The sequence below is a fragment of the Trachinotus anak genome, unplaced genomic scaffold (genome assembly GCF_046630095.1).
Source record: "Trachinotus anak isolate AG129_WGS33_773 ecotype Australia unplaced genomic scaffold, CSIRO_AGI_Tana_v1 ptg000025l, whole genome shotgun sequence".
Classification (NCBI taxonomy): domain Eukaryota; kingdom Metazoa; phylum Chordata; class Actinopteri; order Carangiformes; family Carangidae; genus Trachinotus; species Trachinotus anak.
The window spans coordinates 4222944-4244186 of record NW_027273876.1 but is presented as its reverse complement, the minus strand read 5'-3'; the positions used below and the strand labels follow the sequence as shown (position 1 = coordinate 4244186).

Genomic DNA, 21243 nt, shown 5'->3' with positions numbered 1-21243 from the left:
CCAGTGCAGGGGCACCGATATGTCCTGTTCTTGGTGATAAAGCTGAACCATCAGCAGGTTTCCCGGTGTTTTGACAAGATAAGTAAAAAAAAAAAAGAAAAGAAAAGAAATCACTACGATTCAGTGGATTGGACACAGTGCACCATCATCTCACTATTTTATCCTGCACTGATCTTAAAATCCTGCTTTTCTTAAATCCAGCGTAGTGAGATGGTTTTATTTGCTTCCAGCACAGCTCAGTTCATCATGACACAAATGCACTATGTGGCCGTTTCCACTTTGCCAGAGAAGTGTAAGTTTGTGTGCATTTCTGTGAGTGTTGTAGTCCTGTTTGTGCCCCTGCTGCAATACATCTCTGCCTTCAGGCTGCTGCTGGGAGTGTGGATTTCATATTTAACTTTAAGTTTAAGTCCTCAAACACCAGCTACACGTCGCTCCATTTTCTGGCAGCGTGCACAGTTGGAGTCACAGTGTGATGGGATCTTAATTGCGTCTAATTGGATGCACTTTCCTGTTGGACCAGGATGTTTTGGTGGGACATCAGCCGTAAAGATATTGAAATGTAATCAACAAGATGAAAACGCTGTTTTTAACGTCACTTAGCTCCAAATGGATTAACAGTGAGTCCCTGAAACTCTCCTACAGTAATCCCATGAGGTTCACTTTAATGGAACAACAAATTATGCGATGCTAATGTCCTGGTGTTGTAATCCTCACCCACCTGGTGCTCTGTGCAGGATGAAGCTAATTCTGAGAATAACTTTGGTCCACGTCAGCACGTGCATTTCCTCTTGTCCATGAATGTCCATGTTAGCATGAGTTTGTGTGTGTGAATAATGTCAGTCCATAGAGGCCGCGTGTCCCGGTTTAGTGAGGGATGTTTGGTTTAATTAGACGGGAGGATCCAGAGGTTCAGTGGGACAGAGCGCTAACATGATTAGCTACAGTAAATCACATGCACACACACTGATGCACAAAGACTCAGAGGTGTTCAAGGAAACTTATTGTAGTAAAGTGGCGCTTTTAAATATATTATTTCCACAAAGACATAAACATACACACAAAGAAACAGAATAACAGATGCCGCATGCAAGAAACAAAACCAGAGCTGCAACAATTTGTCAGTTAATTAATTTATCGTAGAAAAAATTGATTTGCAACCTTTGATTTTGGTTTAATGTCCTCTGCTCCCTTGTGCCTTTTCTGTCTTCTTTGGTTTAACTTGTCACGTAAAGCGTCTTGAAAGTTGCTCTATAAATAAAAGTATCAATATTATTAGGCTCCATGAAGCAAAAGGGATCAAGTCTGGTTTAAACAGCCAATAAAACTGCAGATTTACACAGCTTAGGAGCAGGAGATGACATGTTGAAGAGTAAAATATTATAACAAGAAATCATAAAACCATTTCCATATTAAAGATCATAGAGCACACAAACTCTGACACCAGATGAAATGGCTGAGATTTCCTGTTTGCTTATTTTCTCTTCTTGTCAGCTGAGTTTAACACAAAACATCCCGACAAATCAGCCTCTTCACTGAGGTAACTCTGATTTAACAACACTTAATAGAATATTCTTTAGCTTAGGTTTTGAAGTGAGTAAAAAAACAAACAGCTGATTCTTTTTTCTTTTGTGTGACGCTGCCACCAAGTGGTCAGAAAAAAAACAGTGTCTCATATTTTACTCTTTTCAAAGGAGGTTGTATTTCAGTGAAACACAAATAGCTCTCCTGCATTAATGCTCAGTGACACACACACTTCACACCCAGCTTCCAAAATAATCCATATCTCCTTGTTTTATATATTTCACTGACTCCAGCTCAGAGGCAGGAAACTCATGTGACTGCGTTTCACTGTCACAGTCTCTGAATCAATTAAATTCTCCTGTATTTCCTTTATTTAATTTTCTGGTCTTATGAGCACCTGAAAGATTTAACACTGTTTAACCCAAGAAAAAAATCTGTGAGACTCCTAGTTCACCACTAGAGGGAGCCAGACACCACAGGAAAAATAATTGAACTCAGTATTTGTGTTTCTAAAGGCAGAATAAGTTTCATTTCTTTGTAAATTAGTAAGATTTTCTGTTAAATTTTTGTAGTTTTTGATCATTACAATCGCTGACTGTCATATCACTTCTCTCTTTTCACTTCGTTGTTAACTGCTGCGTCATTCACTTCATCATATTTAAACCTCAGCCAAGTTATTTATTTATTGGCTTATTGGCTGGAAAACTGGCAGACGCTGACGGAGGATGAATCAAAAATGTTCTTGTCTGCTGCCCATTAAATTTCTATTCTATCCTTACTTTTTGTTTTCTTCCAGTCTTCTCTGTATGAATACAAATTTTGATAGTCAATAATTTAAGTAATTTTTCAGGAAAAAATGCCAAAAATTCACTTCTAATATGTAAATGTGATGCTTTTCTCCATCTTCTGTGATAAATTGAATATATTTGTGTTTTTTTTATGACAGCCAGACAAGAAAGGGGTCAAATTGCATTCTAGGAAGGTGTGATTGGTATTTTTCCACTTTTCATGAACCAAGTAATTGATCGATTGTGAAAATAATCAGCAGAGTAATCGATAATCCTGAGCTTTTACTGCCCCTCCCTGATCCATTAGGCTCAAAGAAACAAAGCCAACATTTTGGTTCGTGCCTGACTGTGTCTGTGCACAGTTTGTGTGTGTGGACTTGTTTTACTGACAATGTTGTCCACTAAGTTTCTTTTTCTAGTTAGTGCCCCAGGATCTGCCTGAGCAGCAGTTTACAATGGTTTGTGAGTGTGTTTGTGGTTATGAGTGACTGTGTATTAAAGTGAAATGAAATGATAATGAAAATAATCGTTTTATTCTTTTGTTCTTTTTGTTGTTTTCCAATCTGCATAAACATTAATGAACAAATGAATTGATGACGACATTATTCATCGTTTAGTTTTTTGATTTAACAAAAATTGTGACCTATTTGCTGTTCCTAGCTTCTTGAATGTGGAGATTTGCTTCGTTTCTCTCGTTTGTACCAGTGGAAGTGAAATATGTTTGGGTTTTGGGACTGTTGATCAGACAAAAACAGCATTTTATTATAACCAAGAAAGAGACTAATCGATGGTTAAAATTTATCTAATTCAGAGAAATTCCAAAGGACTTCGGCTTTTATTATGTTTGCAGGTTCAGAGTTCACCTTGGAAAATTTCATTCTGATGAGTTTTTAAATATTTATGTTGTTTTCCTGTGCACATGTTGTCATATATGAAATAATAACCCCTGGAGGTCATGCTTGTGCGATTTTGCTTCTACCGTGTGGAGGCCAGGAACACACACTTGCCCACGACTTGATGAACTGCAGTTTCATGGTTGTGTGCACTCAGCAATTTGCTGCAGGCAGTGGTTAGCATTAGCAGATCCACAGCACAGGGACAGAAAGATTGGTAAAAGGAAAACGGAGCAGAGATGGAAAACAAGGACCAGAAAGGATGTAGAAAAAAAAGGAGCAAAGTGATGAAAGAGTAAACAAAGAAATAACACAACCGACTGGCTTCTTTGCTGCTGACCCACATCCAGAGCCTGACATTTCGCCTGAGCACGCTGTTTCCACTGCAAGCACATACGCTGGCTGTTCAGGGCAGGGAGGCAGCGGAGTGCGATGTGATATAAAAAAGAAAGTAGAGCCGTGTCTCTAGAGGCAGCAGTCCAAACTCTTAAACCTTTAGACATCATCGTCTTTTGTTCGGCTCGTTTTAAATTTCTGATCCATGTAGAGAGAACTCACCTGCTGTTAATCCCTGTTCCCGGACAGACAGAAGGCCTTCAAGGGCTGGTACATGCACTTCATAAGCTTCTCTTACAGATGGAGATAATGAGGGATTAGTCCAATAAATCCTATCTGAAGTCAGTCTCTGACAGATGACTTATTATTGGTGCAGTAACTGAGGTTTTCCCTGTGATTAGCCTCAGACGTAGAGTGGTCTGGAATGTACTGCTTTATGGAACATTTCGCTTTAAATATGTTGTGGTTTTAAGGCTGTTTGAGCCTGTGTCAAAATAAACTGAGTACATCAAAACACTGGGAATGATGGATGAGACAATGTGCACTTTGGACACCCAGCTGTTACAAAGAGAAAACAAGATTCACAACTGTTAGAAACCAAACTGGATAACCTTTTATTTTAGGCAAAGCTTTGCAGGTTTGAACAGATTAAAAGTATCTAAACCTAAAACTAAAAATTGCCGTTTCTCAAATGACCTCTTGAGGCTGGCTCCAGAAGCAGGTCAATCCCATGTTAAAAAGCCCAACTTAACAGCAGAAAAAAAGAGCTAGAGCTAATGTCTTCCTTCATGACAACTGCACAGGGGGTGAGTTTTTGTATAACTCACCTGTTTAAATGGTGGGTGTGGCCGGTTTGAGTGACAGGTGGGTGAGCGTGTGGTTCCCACAAACCAGCATGCACCGAAGTCCCGGCTCCACACACGCTCCACCTCTTTACCCGTTATTGGTGAAGCCAGGAGTTAGATGGAGTCAGGCTCTGCTCACTCTGAGCTTCAAAACCACATCAGTGATGTCAACAGAAGCTACGTCCATCATTATTTACAGTCTGTGACCTAATCATATACTTTCAGTATTGCTATGACCTTTGACCTGCTGCTGTGTGCAGCTGTGCAGTCTGGAGCAATGTCTGCAGCCAGTGTTGGCTCAGTAAGTCTGATTCCAGTCCATTCTAGTTGTTGTGCTGTTGTACTCTGTTGTATCCTCTTATAGCCACAGTATTAGTTGGCTGTTGGGTTGAGGTGTGACTTTTTGAAGACTAATTCCAATAGTATACGTTTCTTTGTGAATACTGACACAATGCTTTGTAGAGACCATTTTCTTGATGAACACTGACACTGAATATCTGTGGGTTATTGACTATTGATCAGACAAAACAAGCATCTGAAGATGTCACTTTGGACTATTTCTTGACATTTGGTTCATCAAACGAGATGATTGATGATAAGATGATGATTAACGAGAGGCAGATTAGTAAAAATAAACAGAACTGATGGTTGCAGTTCTAACTTGGACTAGGACTTGAAGTTTTGGACAAATTAAAACTTTGATCTGATAATGGGGTGATGGGGTGCAGACGTTTTAGTTTGAACCAAAGAAGTGGACTGACCGACCATGCTACTAAAATATGAAGCTCAACATAAGCAGCTATATATAAAAACTGTTAGATTACAATAGTCTGTGCTATATACACATTTCAGACAGTCTCAGAAATGAGATTCGATCCCTAACAGCTGCTGCAACTGCTCCTCTTTGAAGGACTGAATGAAAATATCATAATCGACTTATCTTCTTTGGGAGATTTACACACTTAGCCACCCTGTGCAATCGAGTGTGGAGTGATGTTTATGTTAGATCCTGCAGTTGATGCCATTCAAGTCAGACCCAAGTGTTGATCCACTCACTAGCTCATATCCAGAGGGAAATATCTGGGGCACAAGCTTGGCTGTTACACTTACAGGTTATGTAAATATAACATGTGATGGCACATAAACATCATCCTCAGGCAGACTGCATACAGTAAATAAGATATGTGAGGTCAGCTCACAGTCGAAGAAAGAGACAGGCTCATAACCTGTTTTAACCCCAAACTGTAGTTTAAGATACGTAGAATAGGAGGTTGATGGTTATAAAATGCTGGTTGTTTGCATTGAAACACCCTCTCCTCCTCTCCTCTTTGTTATTGTCGTTTTGTGGGCGGGACTTTTCTTTCCGAGCAGCCAATTACATCTCTCTCTCATCCCAGGCAGCCAATAGCGAGCCTGTTCTGCTGTCACATGTCCTTGTCACAGGCTTCAATCCCACCCCCTCTCCTGTGTTGTTAATATTCAAAAGCTGCAGTGTACAGACATGAGCTCATACCAGCACTCATCGCACACACACACACACACACACACACACACACACACACACATGCAGAGATGTACTGATAACGACAGTCCCGTACATCTGAGAATAAATTGAAAGATTTTAAATTGTTGTTTGTTATTATTTCATCCTTTTGTCACAAGGAAACAAACTGGATCTTTTTTCATTCATTCGAAGATGATGTTTTCCTCGAAAGCAGCTAATTGCACATAAATCATAATGTCATCCCCCTGAGCTGTGATTTCCCCACATCTGAGTGTATCAATTTATTATGAATAATTCATCAGTATCTTAATAATTGATCTGTTAGGGCCGGTGGCCTGTGTGTACCTCTCCTGTTTCTTTCTAAAACTCTAGTGAAAATGTTTGTGGTTTTTTCCAAATCGTCATTCTGAATGAAAATATTTACATATACAGCATTGTTTTCATCGTCAACATCGGGAACAAAACCAAGAGTCCACGGCTAGGCTAACAGCTCTGAGATTTGACTGGAGCTGGCTCGTCTGATCTAAAAGCTTTATTGTGATAAGAGTTGCAACAAAACAAAACTGTTTTTATTCATCAGTACATGATGTTTTGTTTCTTACACTAGCTTATTTCTTGTGGTTATCTGGGTTTATTATAGTGTTTTCTGTCAAAGATTCTGGACTTTTGGACTTGAGGTCAAGCTGATTGGATTGGTTCATTGTTTCAGCTTTTCTCAGTTGAGTTATTCATTATATAGCTTAATATCACAACTCACAAAAAAGGGGCTTTATGATTTGATTCAAACAAGGAAGAACTCCCTTTAAGGGACTTAAAGGTCCCATATTTTTCTCCTCTGTAGTGTTTTATCTGAAGTGTTGATCTCTATGAGAAAAAACCAAAAACCATCTCAATGTAGTTTTACATCTCTTCTCTCAGGCTTCTCCCTGGAGCTCTAGCAACAACAGTTTGGTGAGCCAATCAGAAGAGAGGATCTGAGTCTCTGTTCTGATTGACTCTGAGTCTTTCTTCTTATTGGCTGACTGTATGATCAGTGATTGAATAAAAATAGCAGATTTAAGAAACCAAATCCTGAAAAGTTGGATGGTGGGTCCAGGTGGGAGGGGCTTGGGGCACGACTGAGGTTGGTGACTGCTTTGTTGTGACATCACAAAGTTCCAGAAGTCCTGACGGCTGGTTTTAAGGCTCAGTTTCTGAATACAGGCTGTGTGCATTTCTCTGTGGACTGAGGCTTTGATACTTCACAGATCACAGTGTTAATATAGAACCTAGACCTGCTTTATAATCAGAAACACATGGACATCTACCTTAATACAATATGGGACCTTTAATAAGGAAGAAACCTCAGGAAGAGCAACAGAGGCGGGATCCCTCCTCCAGGATGGACACACTATTAGATGTTGTGTGTGTGTAGAAAAGACCAACACATTAAAATTACAACACATGACAAAAATATTTTTTTTAAATTGAAAACTGTGATATCAGGTCTTGTTTTGGTGACCAATAAGAAAGAACAGTGGGGATGAAAATAGTGAAGAGGCTGAGTGAAGTAAGTTTCGTAACGGGAGCGTCATGGCTGCACACCTCCTGTACTCTGCTCACTGTGCTGCGCTGAACGCCCAGTGTGTGTGTGTGTGTGTGTGTGCTGTATGTACCCTGTGAGAAGTCTCATCCTGCCTTCCTTTCTCTCTCTTTATCTCTCAGCCATAGACAGCTGGTACTGAGCAGAGGTATTCATCCATCCCTACTCCCTCCTTTTTTTTCCTGCTGCCCTAGCTGCTCTCTCTACCTCTCTCTGCCCCCTCCTTTCTCACCCCTCCCTCCTCCTCCTCCTCCTCCTCCCATCTCAACCTCCTTTCCACTGTCATTTCCCTGCTGTTCATATGTCCCGGTGAGACGTCACGGCTTGTGCGTGCATGTGTGTGTGTACATAGAGGATGGCTCAGTGCTCAGGTGCAGGCGGCCGGCTCGGGGAACCAGTCAAGCAGGCAGCAGGACCAGTCTATCTACCCAGACAGCAGAGCTCTCTGCTGGGCTAGGGGCTGGAGCTTGAGCCCCTTTTTGGATCTCCAACCCTGGAGCTCTATTATTATACCTGCAGCTGAGCTGTTTTTATACATTATTCTTAATCAGGAGGACAATTTCACCAGACTTTGGATCATATAATACACTGTTTTTGTATGTGCTATCAGCACTTATTTTTGCACTTTGAGCACTGAGCAGTGGAAGCAGCTGCCTCCTCAGTGGTGGATCTTGAGGAGGTGAAACAGAGGAGCATGTTCTGTCTCTGTCCTGCCCCAAACTGGACCTTTGCATCTGGACAGTGTGGATAGCTGCTGAGGGAGATAAGGAACAAAAGAAAGAGGGAAATCTTGAAAACGAGGAGAGGAAAATCCCAGACAGTCTCCCCCTCACACACCTGTGAGGACTCCCTCTCTGACAAAAGCACAGCCGAGGAGAAGAGGAACAAAAAAAACCCAAAAGATAATTAGGAGCTAAGAAGAAAAAGGCTAAAAGGGGAGACTTTGGGTCCATCCCTCCTTCTCCTTTTTCCCACCTGTGAGGATTAATTGGACTGGAGCAGCATGGCGCACGCCGCCTCGCAGCTGAAGAAAAAGGCGGATGAGAACCTCAACGCTGCGGAGGACGAGAAGGAGAAGAAGAAGGCGAGGAAGCGTTCCCGTGAAGTGAAGAAAAAGGTAGAAAAAAAAGAGGGGAGGGGGTGGGAGGGGAGGATGAGGAGTTTGGAAGGAAACTGATGGAGGAAAAGTGATGGAGGAATGAGCGCATAGGGGCTGACACAGGGGAGAGAGAGGCTTGAGACGCGTCGCTCTAGTGGAGTCTAGGAGGTTCTCTTTTGTCATGATGCAGCCCCCCCCCCCCCCCACACACACACACACACACACACACTTAGACTAGCACATACACACCCAGCGGGATAAGAGGGGTGGTCCCACTGGGAATATTGAGGGGGGTGGGTGGGTGAAAAAGACAGAGAAAGATGGATGCGTGGAGAGCACGGGCAGAGGAAGGAAAAGATAACAGGAATCAGCCATGGAGGACAGACGGGTGTTTTAGGCTGCGCTGGTGCTATTAATATGTTGTGTGTGTGTGTGTGTGTGTGTGAGACAGAGATGTTCACTTGTACTGCTGAGTTAAAAAAAATGCATCTAGACCAAATATGAAATTCTCTCTCACACACATGTACACACACACACACACACACACACACACACACACTCTTCCAGGTTGTTTATTTTCATCATATACGTATAAAGGATTCTGGGTAATGCATGTTTTATGTGTGTGACTTGTTCTCATTCACCCCGCTCCCTGTTTCCATGTTAACTTTCCTCCAATGAAAAATGTTCTCTTCATGCCATCACACCACACATCCCATCTCTTGATGAAAATCAAGTGTGTGTCTGTGTGTCTGTGTGTGTGTTTGTGTGTTTGTGTGTGTATGTGTGTGTGTGTGTGTGTGTGTGTGTGAAAGGAGCCAAGAGGCATCAGCAGTCACACCCTGCGGTTAAGTGTGGGTTGTTTTTGTGCGTGTGTGTGTTAAGACTTGATCACCGACAAAAACACACACACACACGCACACATCAAGGTGATCAATAGGTCTGACTTCAAATCAATAACCATCCTCACTGCGGTGACAGCTTCATTTGGAAAAATATAAACGTCTCAGCTGACCCTGACGTGCACTTCAGTGTTTGAACGGCTTTGTTGACCCGTGTGTGTGTTTGTCTAACTGTGATTGGGCCTGTGTGTGTGTGTGTGTGTGTGTGTACATGCTGACATTTGGGTGTGTGTTCATGTGTGTGTGTGTGTACGTGTTGACCAGCCTGAGGCCATCATTAGCTGGGGGTTAGCCACCTGTCACAAAGAGTCAATAGCAGTGACCTCATCTGCATCAAGGTCAAAATGGATAGAGAGGTGACTTCCTGTGTTTTACCACAAAAACCAAAACTGTCTTTTTTTATTTAGATCTTGTTCAGTGGTGCAAAGTAACTAAGTACTTTACTGAAGTCAGTTACTTTACTTAAATATTTCCATTTTTTATATTTCTACTCCACATGTTAGAGGGAAATTTTGTACTTTCTAGTCCACTACATTCATCTGACAGCTTTAGTTACTAGTTACTTTTCAAAGAGATTAAGATTTTACATTAAGGAACATGTGATAAGCTTTTAAAGTGCAATACACAACCTGTGTTAAAAAAAGTGCCTGCTCTGGGCCCCTTGTTACTTTTTAAATGTCCATGAGTTGTTAGCAGCTACAGCAAAGGCCAAATTCCCCTGTTAACTTCTCACATAGATACATTTGAATAATTATTTGAGGTATAAAGAGGTAAAATTATATTTTGAAAAAACAATGATCGAAGAAAAGTCAGAAAAATTTATACAAATTTGTACGGTTGAACCTCAGGTGCATTTCCACCAGAAGTACCAGGAACTCAAATTTCCCAAGAAGAGGAATGTCCAGAAACTTGCTTAGCTCGGCCAAAGCACCGGGAAGATTAAGCCGATCAGTCTGCTGACGAATCAAAAACTCGACAGATGCCTCTCACATCATTTGCACAGATGTGTAATGTCCTCTGCAAATATGGACAAAAAAGCCTGGACTTTGTCGTCAGTCCATCAGCAAAACAACTTGTTTGCTGTCGCGTTTTTCAAAATGTACAACAACGCTGCAGAAAACGTTAAGGTATTTGACTAATCTGCACCATTCAGCGCTCTAAACCCCTCCCAGAAAGTTCTGGACCTTCAGAAAGTAAAGATTTCTCCTCAGAACTGAATTTAGACCCTGGTTCCTGTGGTGGATGGACAGGGAGGAGAACTGAGTTTGTCAAAACACTCCTGTTCCCTGGAGTCTGTTTTTCCAACTAGCCTTCCTGCATCAACAAGTCCTTCAACCTCATCGATCATACAGGTCGTTTGTCTCTACACTCTGATACGACCCATAGAAATAGAAGCAGGTGCTTAGGGATCGGTCATGGTTTGGTTAGGTTTAGGCCACAACTTCGTTATTGAGAAAAGATCGTGGTTTAGGTTTAAGTAAGTACGTCATTAAGGTTAAAAAACCCACATTGTCATTGTTACAATGATAAACACACAGTTAAGGTTGTGGAACAGTCATGGATAAAAGAAACAAGGATTGCTGGTGTCTAACAGGAAACAGCGGTCACCTGTCTGAAAGTCCTGTGTTTCTGGACTTTGTCGCTCTTCATACTCCGTCACCTGACTTCCTCCTTTGGGTCCGTCATAATTGCTGCTGCGACTTGGGGCTGCCTAACAATAAAGCTTCGGGGATGTAATAAGCTGCTTGCACAGTCGACCTATGGGCTCTTTCCTTTTTCAGGAGGACAGTCTCATTTACAAAGATATTGCCTTGTGTTTTTTTTTTTAATGCTTTCAAGGTTTTGCACTGCTATAATCTCACTCTGCTTCACATTTGCTCCTGAGATACAGTCATTACAATATGCGCTGATACAATACTACGAATGTAGACATAGGTTGTTTAAGGCCTTTGAATAAACAACCGTTGGGGCTGATTTACTGGTGTCTCCTGCATCAAGGTTTTTAAACTTCTTGTTCAGACATTTGCCACAGTCCTACTGTAAATAACATTAAAAGCGTCTCCTCACCACCTAAATCTAGACACAAATATCGATTTAAAGGCATCAGAGTATTAATGCTCTTCACTGTGTTGGATTCTGTCTTCATACGTTCACCGTACCGACAAAGAAGAAAGATCATCGTTCTCTGTAGAACAGCCCACAGCGTGTACAAACGCAGCAGCTAATGATCTGTAAAGAATCTACTGCACAATGACGTCCTTTCATCCAACACTGACACAAATTCAAGGCAGGACTCTTCTTTAAATTGTGACATTGAGTAGCATGAAAGTGACCAGATATGGAGGCGGGACTTCTGACCTTGACGATCATAGATTTATGATTTCCCTATAAAGACAACAGGTGAGGGAAACGTGTTGCTGTAGTGATGTGTGTGTAGGGTGGCATCAGCAGTTTCCCGGTGTTCGTAGCGTAATGTTGTAGACGGGATATCGGCTATCCCGGGCACGCTCAAGGTAAATCTATAACGCTGTCTGCTCTGGGCCAATTCTTGGCACCAGGGTGCAAAAAAATATCCTCTCCCTCCTCGGCTCACATCACCTCAATTACCTTTCTCTTCTGTTCCTCACTTCACCTCATCTCTCTCTCTCTCTCTCTCTCTCTCTCTCTCTCTCTCTCTCTCTCTGTCTGTCTATACCTGACTTGGCTTCGTCTCTGCCTCTCAGACACTGTAGATACTTATACTACACTAGATCAGTGTCAATGCCAAAGTCTTCCCCCTTTATCTGCTCTCTCCTCTTTGCAAACATACACATCTGATTTCTTTCTTAGAGGGCAATGCTATTATCGGTGTCAGAGTCAGAACAGGTTAGCATAGCTTAGCTAAAAGGCTAGAGGCGGGTAGAAACAGCTTGTCTTGGCTCCAGCAGCTCAAAAGCTTCCTAATTACTAAAATGTAAAAGGAAAAAGTTGTTGTATTGGGAGAAATTTTGCACCGTCACTGTTTCTTGATCTTGGCACTATCTTACACACACACACTCGAAATATCAATCCTGTTCCATGCACCTTGTGTTTTAAATTGATTTAGTAATGCATCCAGCGCCCAGTGCTGCGTACGGTATGATGCATTCATGTTTCTCACAGGAAGCTGAAAAATGACCACTGAGACCAGCACTCGATGCAGCTGCCATTAAATCTATTAGCTGCTTGCTCCAAATAAACGTGCTATTGACCTACTGCACAAGCCGTGTTGTGCTTTTAAGTTGTGTCTCTTGTAGCACTGTAGTTGTGCTTTTGAGATTGGTTGGCTGGCTGGTAAACTAACAGGATTGACTTCATTCATTATGTCTGATTGTGTTGGTGACTTGCCGGTCGGCTGTTTGACTGATTAGCTGCTTTGCTAAGTTTTTGTCCAGCTGCCTGGCTGAAAGGCTGATAATCTGACTGACTGGCAGCTAAAATCAGTCTTTAATGTTCAGTGCATGCTGGGGAATTATCCTCTTTTCTGATGCTTGAAGCATCATTCATCATTCATAACCCGGGTATTGATATTTGTGCAAAAAGCCGTCTGAGGCACTGACCTTCCAAGGCAGCGGAAGAGGGTGGTGTTGCTTTGGGCAGTGGCTGAAATTGGCGACGGGACAAAATCAGTGTGTGTAACCAAACAGGCTCGGAGGCAGAGGAGTGCAATGAAAACACTGCTCACTCAGAACTGTTGGCATTGCCTTCCCTTCGCCCACTCGTTTCCTTTTATCATTTCGGACCTCATGCTTTTAGTGATGGCGCGACTCCAGACGGTGGCGGCTTCACCTGACCTCTACTCTGTCCTTTGTCTGAAATAACACACACACACACACACACACACACACACACACATACACACACATAGACGCACACTGGCACAAGTACGTGCACACACTCAGACATAAAGACAGCAGAGAGCAGGATAGATTTACAGTCGGGGCAGTGGGTTTTAAAAGGTTATCTCAGAGTGGAAAGAAGCTGGAGGCGATTTGAGGGAGATGAAGCACTTTGGTTAAAGTTTGGGAAGGATTATGGTCTTGGTTCGATACAGAAAAAGTTTGTTGTGAACTAGACAAAATATTTTTATTAACATTTAAACAGGAACCACGATCTTTCTCTAATCGTAACCAAGGTGCTTTTGAAGCCTAAAACTAACCACAGGCCGGAGTCAGGATGCAAACTTGTCTCTGGTGTCAAGTCCAGAGCTTTGTACGCCCAGCATCCACCCTGACCTCCTCCCTACGGCTTCATCAGGCTGCATAAATGTCATTAACTACCAAAAAAATAAAAAAATAAAAGGTTGTCTGAACATAATCCAGACAGTGACTGTGTTTGTCGCCACAGAGTCATTAGGAAATCAGCTTTGTAATATTTAATCTTAGTGTCAAGGAGACAGGGTTGAATAGTCAGGGAGGTTTTCCTCAGTATCTTCTTATATATCCTCAGTTCAGAGAGGATCTATAAGACGGTACCGAGGTCGTATGAAGGCTGCCGGAGATGTCTCTTATTTTGAAGTGAGAGGAGAATTAGTGAGGGGGGGATGGAAGAGCTGCTGCTTCTTCTGAGGTTTATTTTTGGGAAGAACTCAATTCTGGCGTTTTTCATCTATAGCCTCCTCTCCTCCTCTCTGCCCCCCCCCCCATCTCTCTTTATCTTTTTTATCCTCCCTCCCTCCCTCCCTCCTTCCCTCCCTTCCTCCCTGCATCTCTGTCAGCTGGCAGAAGGCTGTATTGTTCTGCCACACTTCTGCTTCTGGGACTGGGGAGTTGGGGGGGGGGGTGAAGTACACACACACGCGCGCACACACACACACACACACACACACACACACACAGAGGTCCCCTGTGACCAGGCATTGTACCATATTAATCCCCTGACACGTATTTAAGCCAAGATTCATATTTGCAGCCTGATCATTGTGAGTGTCTATATCTCTTTGTCCTCTGCTCCACCAGAGCTGCTGCCCGTTAAAATATTCAAGCCTTACGTTTCTTTTCTTTTCTGTATAAACAGATGTTACATTTACATAGCATCAAGATGATATTGTCTGTTTGTAGGAAAAAAATTAAATTAATCCAAAAATGTCCAAGTATTTTTTTTGAAAAAAATATTTTAAAAAGCAAAGAATTTACTTGAGGAACAGCATGAAAAATGTCCAAGTTAAGATCAACCATTATTTACAGATGCTATTTACAGATGCATAATATTATAATAAGGATGATTTTGTAATTACAGTATATTATACTTCCAAGGAAGGTTGTTTCTATCAATAGGTCAATTTTTGTAACGAAGAAAGATTTTTTTATTGATGAAAAAACCCCAGAAAGTGACATAATAATAATAATAATAATAATAATAAAACACTATTACAATAATAAAGAAATGTCCTGTTTTCAGTTCATTTGAGAAAATGAACTAGCGGATTAATCAATAATGGTAATAATCTTTAGTTGAACCCCTTTACATTCCCCTGCTTCCATCCCAGTCCAGTCCACTCTTCAATCAGTCAACTAATCAATCAGTTTGCCCCAAAAGGCAACTGGGGGTGCAGCAGTGAAGCTTAGCACAGGATGAATATAAATGATGTAAACAGATGAACATAAACATATCATAGAAATTCTTTTTCTTTTTCGGCCTCTTCTGGGAAGCACAACAACACAACACTAATCTGAATGTGTTAGCGAACAGTCGCCTGTTTTCACATCCAGCAGGCACAAAGCAACGTTAGCCTTGATGTGGAGTCATGTCTGTGTTCACCTGGTGAATTTAAGTTCAGTATTCACTCTCTTTTCAGCGCTGGTTTTGGTTTTGTGAAGGAAATATCCGGCTCTTTAGCTGCTAAATGCTGCTCTGCGTTCACCAGCTAGTTGCTAACTTTGCATATCTGCCATGTGGTGCTGCGCTGTGACATTCAGCAGGTTTATCAGGGGATTTTTGAGTTAAAAGATGCTAAAATATTCCGTAGAGCTGAGGGGATCTGCAGAGTCGAGAGATAATTCTCTGTCAAGGGCAGTAGAAGAGACTCTCTTCACATGACACGCAGTCACTTTTTTGATTAGTGCAACTTTTTTTCTTGATTACTGGTGGTTTTGCTGCGTAACACCCATCAAACAGTGTCACCACTGGACCATCACGAGAAGAACACAGAGTCAGTTGTAAGATAACGTCTAGCCTGACACAACGTGAACATCTGCAAGCTGGAGCGCCAGATGCCGAGACAGACAACCTGACAGCGCTCAGCAGAGACGACAGAGTCAGAAACAACCTGACCTAACTGAGGAGAGAGCATTATGAATTATACAACGACTCCATTACAGAGCAGAGGAGAAACGGCAGCTGGAGGAGAGAGAGGACAGAGCAGGGAGCCAAGATGACATCTGAAAGGAAAGCAAAGGGATGAAGGAGGAGAGAGGAGATGGACAAGAGGCGCTGGAGAGGGAGGCCATGAGAAAAGTAACATGTTTGACGCCACCCTCGCGGCGGCAGGATATATTGTTCACTGTAACAGGGCTGTAGAGGGGGTTGCTGCGCCAGAGGATTGGTGCAGAGCCTGTCAGGCATCATGATTGGTGGATGGGGAAGACGAGGAGGGGTTGTATGGGGATGTGGGGGAGAGGGGAACACATTTACAACATATTGCATATTGGGGGGGGGGGGGGGGGTGAAATCAAATTAAAAATGAAGGGGAATTAGAGACGGAGATGGAGTTAGATGAAGGAGAGGGGTTGATGAAGAGGGAGAGCTGACGGGGGACAGAAAGAGAGGAGGAGATGGGAGAGTGGGCAGAGAGACGGAGAGAAGATGAGGATGTTGTTAGTTAGGCTTTTTATCCTCCCGCAGCTCTCTCCTCTCCTCTGCAGTGGAAGACACTAAGAACTGGGACAGTCCATTCAGTCACACACACACACACACACACACACACACACACACACACACACACACACACACACACACACACACACTTGTATCTCAGCAGATCGAGCCCATCCTGCCTTCTCATTTCTGAACGCACCACTGTTTTTGTTTCCATCTCTACAGCCAGATTACATTAAGCGCTTCGACATCACGATATATTGAATCATTCAGAGTGAAATGAGACACCTCCCTGTTGATGTGTGTGTGTGTCAGTGTGAAAAATGTTGCAGTTTCCCAAAGCAATTCAATTTACAGCAGTGTCAGAGGCTGGAATCAGAGAACATATTGTCATATTTTTCTGTTGACTGATTAATTGATTAATCAACTATTCATTGGAACTCAAATATCTATAACAATTAGCAATACAGGCCTGTATTATTATTGTCCTATAATAATAATAATAATATTAATGATAATAATAATAATAATAAGAAGAAGAAGCAGAAGATTTAAATCAATTGAATTGTAATAATGATAATAATATTATGATTATTATTGTGATGGACAGTTCAAAACCAAAAGGAGCTAGAAGCAGATTTATCACCTGCACTACACACAGTGCTGCTCGGCTGCTGACGCTGGGGTCGGAGGTGCAGGTGTGTTATGCTAGTAGCAGCTAATGAACTAACCTGTCCAGAGCTTGCACGGCCTTGACAAGTGAGTTTCCTGGTTCTGGCTCCAGCCCCTCACCTGCACAGGATATGTGAGTTTTGAAAAGGATGGATGAAAGGATGAAAGTGTGTTTGTGGGAGTCTTATCAGAATATTATGTGGAATTAGAAAAGAAACTGTTTGTTGTTTAGTTCTGAGTCTTCAGGGTAAATGTGCTGGTGGCAGTCGGGGTAAAACGCTGGCGTATCATATGAAAAGGGAGAAAGACAAAGGGCAGGATTATGTGATGTTTCAACGCTGCGTGTGCTCTCAGTGGGTGAGGTGTCGATGCGTGGCGCCGGTCCAGCACAGAGTCACGACATAGGCAGGGTGTGGGTGTGTGTGTGCTTGTGTGAGAGGAGTTTTCTCTGCCGCGTTCTCAGGGTGTAGCGGACATTTTGAAGGTGAGCAGCGGGGAGGAGACCCGCCTGGATCAGACAGACAGAGGAGAGAGGAGGAGGGCTGGTCTTGTCTTAGTCAGTCACTCGATACAGTCCGGTGATTGTATCCTGTGAGGAGAGGCCAGTGACACTGAAAACTATTAATAGGACGAACTAATAACGTTGACCGCTCTCATTATCCGTCCTAACAACATCCATCCGTCCATTTTCAGCCTCTTAATCTGGGGTCGTGTCGCAGTGGCAGGAGGTCAAACAAGGTAGCACAGACGTCTCTCTCCTCAGCTCCTCCTGGGGGATCCCTGGGCGTGGTAGCAGTGTGACAAGCCGGGAGGACCTCCAGCAGCTGTACTCTGAGCTCCTTACCCCGTCCGTCTCTAAGGCTGAGCCCAGTTTCCCTGTGGAGAAAACTCATTTCGGCCACTTGTATCCACGATCTCATTCTTTAAGTCACTACCCAAAGCTCATGACCACAGGTGAGGGTGGAAAACTTTTCAGCTCCCTCTTCACCTCATCGGTCCGGTACAACACCTGCTTTACTGCTGACGCCGCACAGACCTGATTGTCAGTCTCGTGCTTGATACCGGGGCCCAGATGGCAAGCTACAGCTGGCCCATACATACGCACATTTTATACATAGACACAGTTCCACGGCCCATAGAGAGCATGATGGTCAGATGCTGATACCACATCTGGACCAATTCCAGCTGTCAGTAAACACCAGAGGATAACAGCTGGAATCTTCCCAGATGTGGAAGTATATGGGCCAGACTCGGGCCGTGGAACAGAGGTGTAGTGAAGTTTCATTTTTCTATCTGAGCCATGTCATAATTTTCCAACTCGTCGCCACTTTAGGCTGAATGTTAGACTCCATTTTAAACTGGACTTTTTGATAAATTAGAGATGTCACAATTACTCTATTAGTCAATTAATGATAAAAGGAAGAAAATTAAAAGATAAAGATGAAGAAGATGAATTGATAACAGCAAAAAAAAAAAAAAATGACTGCAGTCCTAGTTACCAGCGATGGCAGCTATTGTAGATTTCATGTCCTCCTACAGTACATGATCTGATGAAGGACTAACGACGGTTACAGCAGCATCCTCCACTCATCTGTATCGCTCTTAAAGCCGAACAGTATATCAGAACATCCTGTGGGCGTTTCATAACAGCAGTCAGCTTCTGAAAATCCTTCTCACTAAGCTCATTTCTCGTAGTGCTCAGTCGGTTTCTTGTCACTGACTGTTCACTGAGACAATAGCAGGAGAAAAGAGACGTTAGCTTTCTTAAGTCTGAGCGTCCAAGTTACTGCTTCTTCCTTTTTAAAAGAAAACTGGCTGCAGCTTTGCCTCATAACTCTGCGGTGATATGAGGTTGTCGCCCACATGCTCTTTTGAGGAGCTAATTCATTTTCTATGATACAACATAGGAGTCATGTTTAGATGCCAAAAGCCTTAAGTATTAGGTGCACACTGAAGGTGGAGGGCTTTTCTTGTGTTGCTGCAAAGCATTGAAAAATGTGACAATTCCCCCATTACTCTGCCCCAGGGGGTTTACATTTGGCAAATTGGAAGTGTGCCGAATTAGCTATTAGCTGCTTCTGCTTGCAGTGCACAGATGTCAGGGGATTACTGTGATACTGAAGAAAACTTAAAAACGTGGTAATTCTCAGGCAAGTTCTGCAGTTGTAAGGAGGGTCTTTTTCTGTGCTTTCTAAGCAGATTTATGGATATTTTTCATGATGGACGTCAGAGATGATGATATTCTCTGGCAGTATCATGTCTGTGTGTTCAGATTTGACTCCTATGAAAACAACAACAGGTACACATTTGAATCTAAATTGCAGGGTTTTAAAGTGTCTTAGAATCTCTCCCTTTGCTTTAAGATTTGTGAGGAGTTTGTGTTTTTCTCACTGCGTTCATGTGCGTTTCCTCCATGAGTTTCAGTTTCCTCCTACATGCATGTGTAGGAGAATCCACATTCTCAGTGAATTCGCCTGAGAATGTGAATCTAAGTGTGAGTGTGAACTTCCTGTGTGTGAGTTTCCCCTGTTTCCTCTGTGATTGACTGTATCAACCCTGTCCAGGTCATGGATGTGTTATGAAAACTGAATACCATGCTCTAAGATAGCATCTCATCTATTCCAATAAAAGTCTCACCAGCCTCATTTTTGGGCCTGCAAAGCACTCAGAGTCCCTCTCTGGCAGAGCTGCACTCAGCAATCACAGTGTTTGGTGTTAGCCAAAAACACTGTCCTCATTTACACAATTCCCTACACTCCCTCCCTCCTCTCTCTCTCTCTCTCTCTCTCTCTCTCTCTCTCTCTCTCTCTCTCTCTCTCTCTATTTATATATATATATATAATATATGTGACTGTGTTTTTCTCTCTGTAAGCTCTCTACACTTTCACTCGTAGCAGTCTATCCACCTGTCATCATGCACGTCTGGGATTAAAGCGGCAACACATTTAAAACAATTTGTGACCGACTTCCAAGTTTTGAAGTGCAGATGAGAAAAGAGACGTTAAACAGAGAGCCACAGTCATAACATCACTGCCAGGTATCTCCAGTGTCCAGAGCCGCCCTGATGGAAACGTCTGCACGTTGTTACAGATGTTCGATTTAAAAGTGTTTTCAAATGAACTGTACGTTACGACACTCTCAAGGTTGGCAAATAAATAGGTACTCCAAGTTTTCTTACATGTGGACAAGTTATCCACAGCTGAGAAAAGAGGAATAAATGCAGAATATAGGCTGCGACAGTGTCTGAGAGTCAGCAGAAGGCAAACAGCCGTGCTGATGTTGTACAGGCAGCTAAAGTACTCTATTGATTTACCGACCATTTCCTTAATTGCCTCTGTTCGCTATGAGCTGTAAAGCTAAAGGCTGCTGCTCATACAGGACTTCTCTGTTGTCATCTCTGTTTACTCTAGATTTCATTCATTTCCTCATTTGTTTCACGTGTGACTGACCATCGAGTGAAAAACTAATATTTAGTGCAGCAAACAGGAAGTGGAGCTGCAGTATCAGAAATGTTAGAATAACATCAAATGTGCTTCTTAATCACATCGTTCATCAGTTTTTTTCCACACAACTTGAAGTGAAAAGAGAATAATAAAAATATTATTCTAACAAGGTAGCTTTTCATTATCTTTTTGATGGATCAGTGAAACATTTAGTGTGTTGACAAAGAAAGGAGAGAAAAATATTCATCAAGGTGACGTCTTTAAATTGCAAAATATTCATTTTATTATGATGTAAAAAAGAGAAAAGCAGCAAATCCTCAGATGCTGAAAGAGCGCATACTGGGCAGTTTTTCACTGAAAAAGTACTTGTGACAGTGAATTGATTATTAGAATTTTTGTTGATTGATTTATCTATTGATTAATTGACCGAACATTTAAACTCAAATAATGATATTGACAACTGAAGAGTTCCTTTCATCATATTTTTCCAAACAGTAAAACACAATGTAGAGTGAAAATTTAATTAAAATGACAGCACTGAAATGTATTCACAAACCAAACAAATAAAACCTAATGAAACTGTAAAGAAATCATATATTTCAAGACTGTGGCATCCAGCTCAATGACACGGTTTGTCCACTAGTTGGCATATATTTCATGGGCACAATTATTTAATAACCAGTTTTTTTTTATGTTTGGTATTTATGATAAAAAAGTAGCATGTTATTTTTAGCCAGCGGTGTGGTTGGGTGTCGGTCGACAACTTTGGTTCAGATTGAAATATCTCAACAATGTTTCTTTAAATGAAAATGTTTCTGGGG

General features: G+C 42.1%; 1 protein-coding gene across 27 annotated transcripts in view; it reads left to right on the top strand.

The window, feature by feature from the left end:
* Nucleotides 1–21243, top strand: part of ank3b (ankyrin 3b) — a 158084-nt gene that overhangs the window by 38028 nt on the left and 98813 nt on the right. For 7 of the 27 annotated variants that reach the window (XM_071463723.1, XM_071463718.1, XM_071463715.1 and 4 more), the window contains exon 1: nt 7798–8589. The exons of 2 other annotated variants lie outside the window; for them this stretch is intronic. In XM_071463723.1, coding sequence (XP_071319824.1) covers nt 8476–8589 — 114 coding nt within the window. In that variant the 5' untranslated portion in view covers nt 7798–8475. Of the gene's footprint in view, nt 1–7791; nt 8590–21243 lie in introns of those variants that run through there. 18 more of the 27 variants (XM_071463729.1, XM_071463728.1, XM_071463744.1 and 15 more) reach the window with 12 other exon arrangements.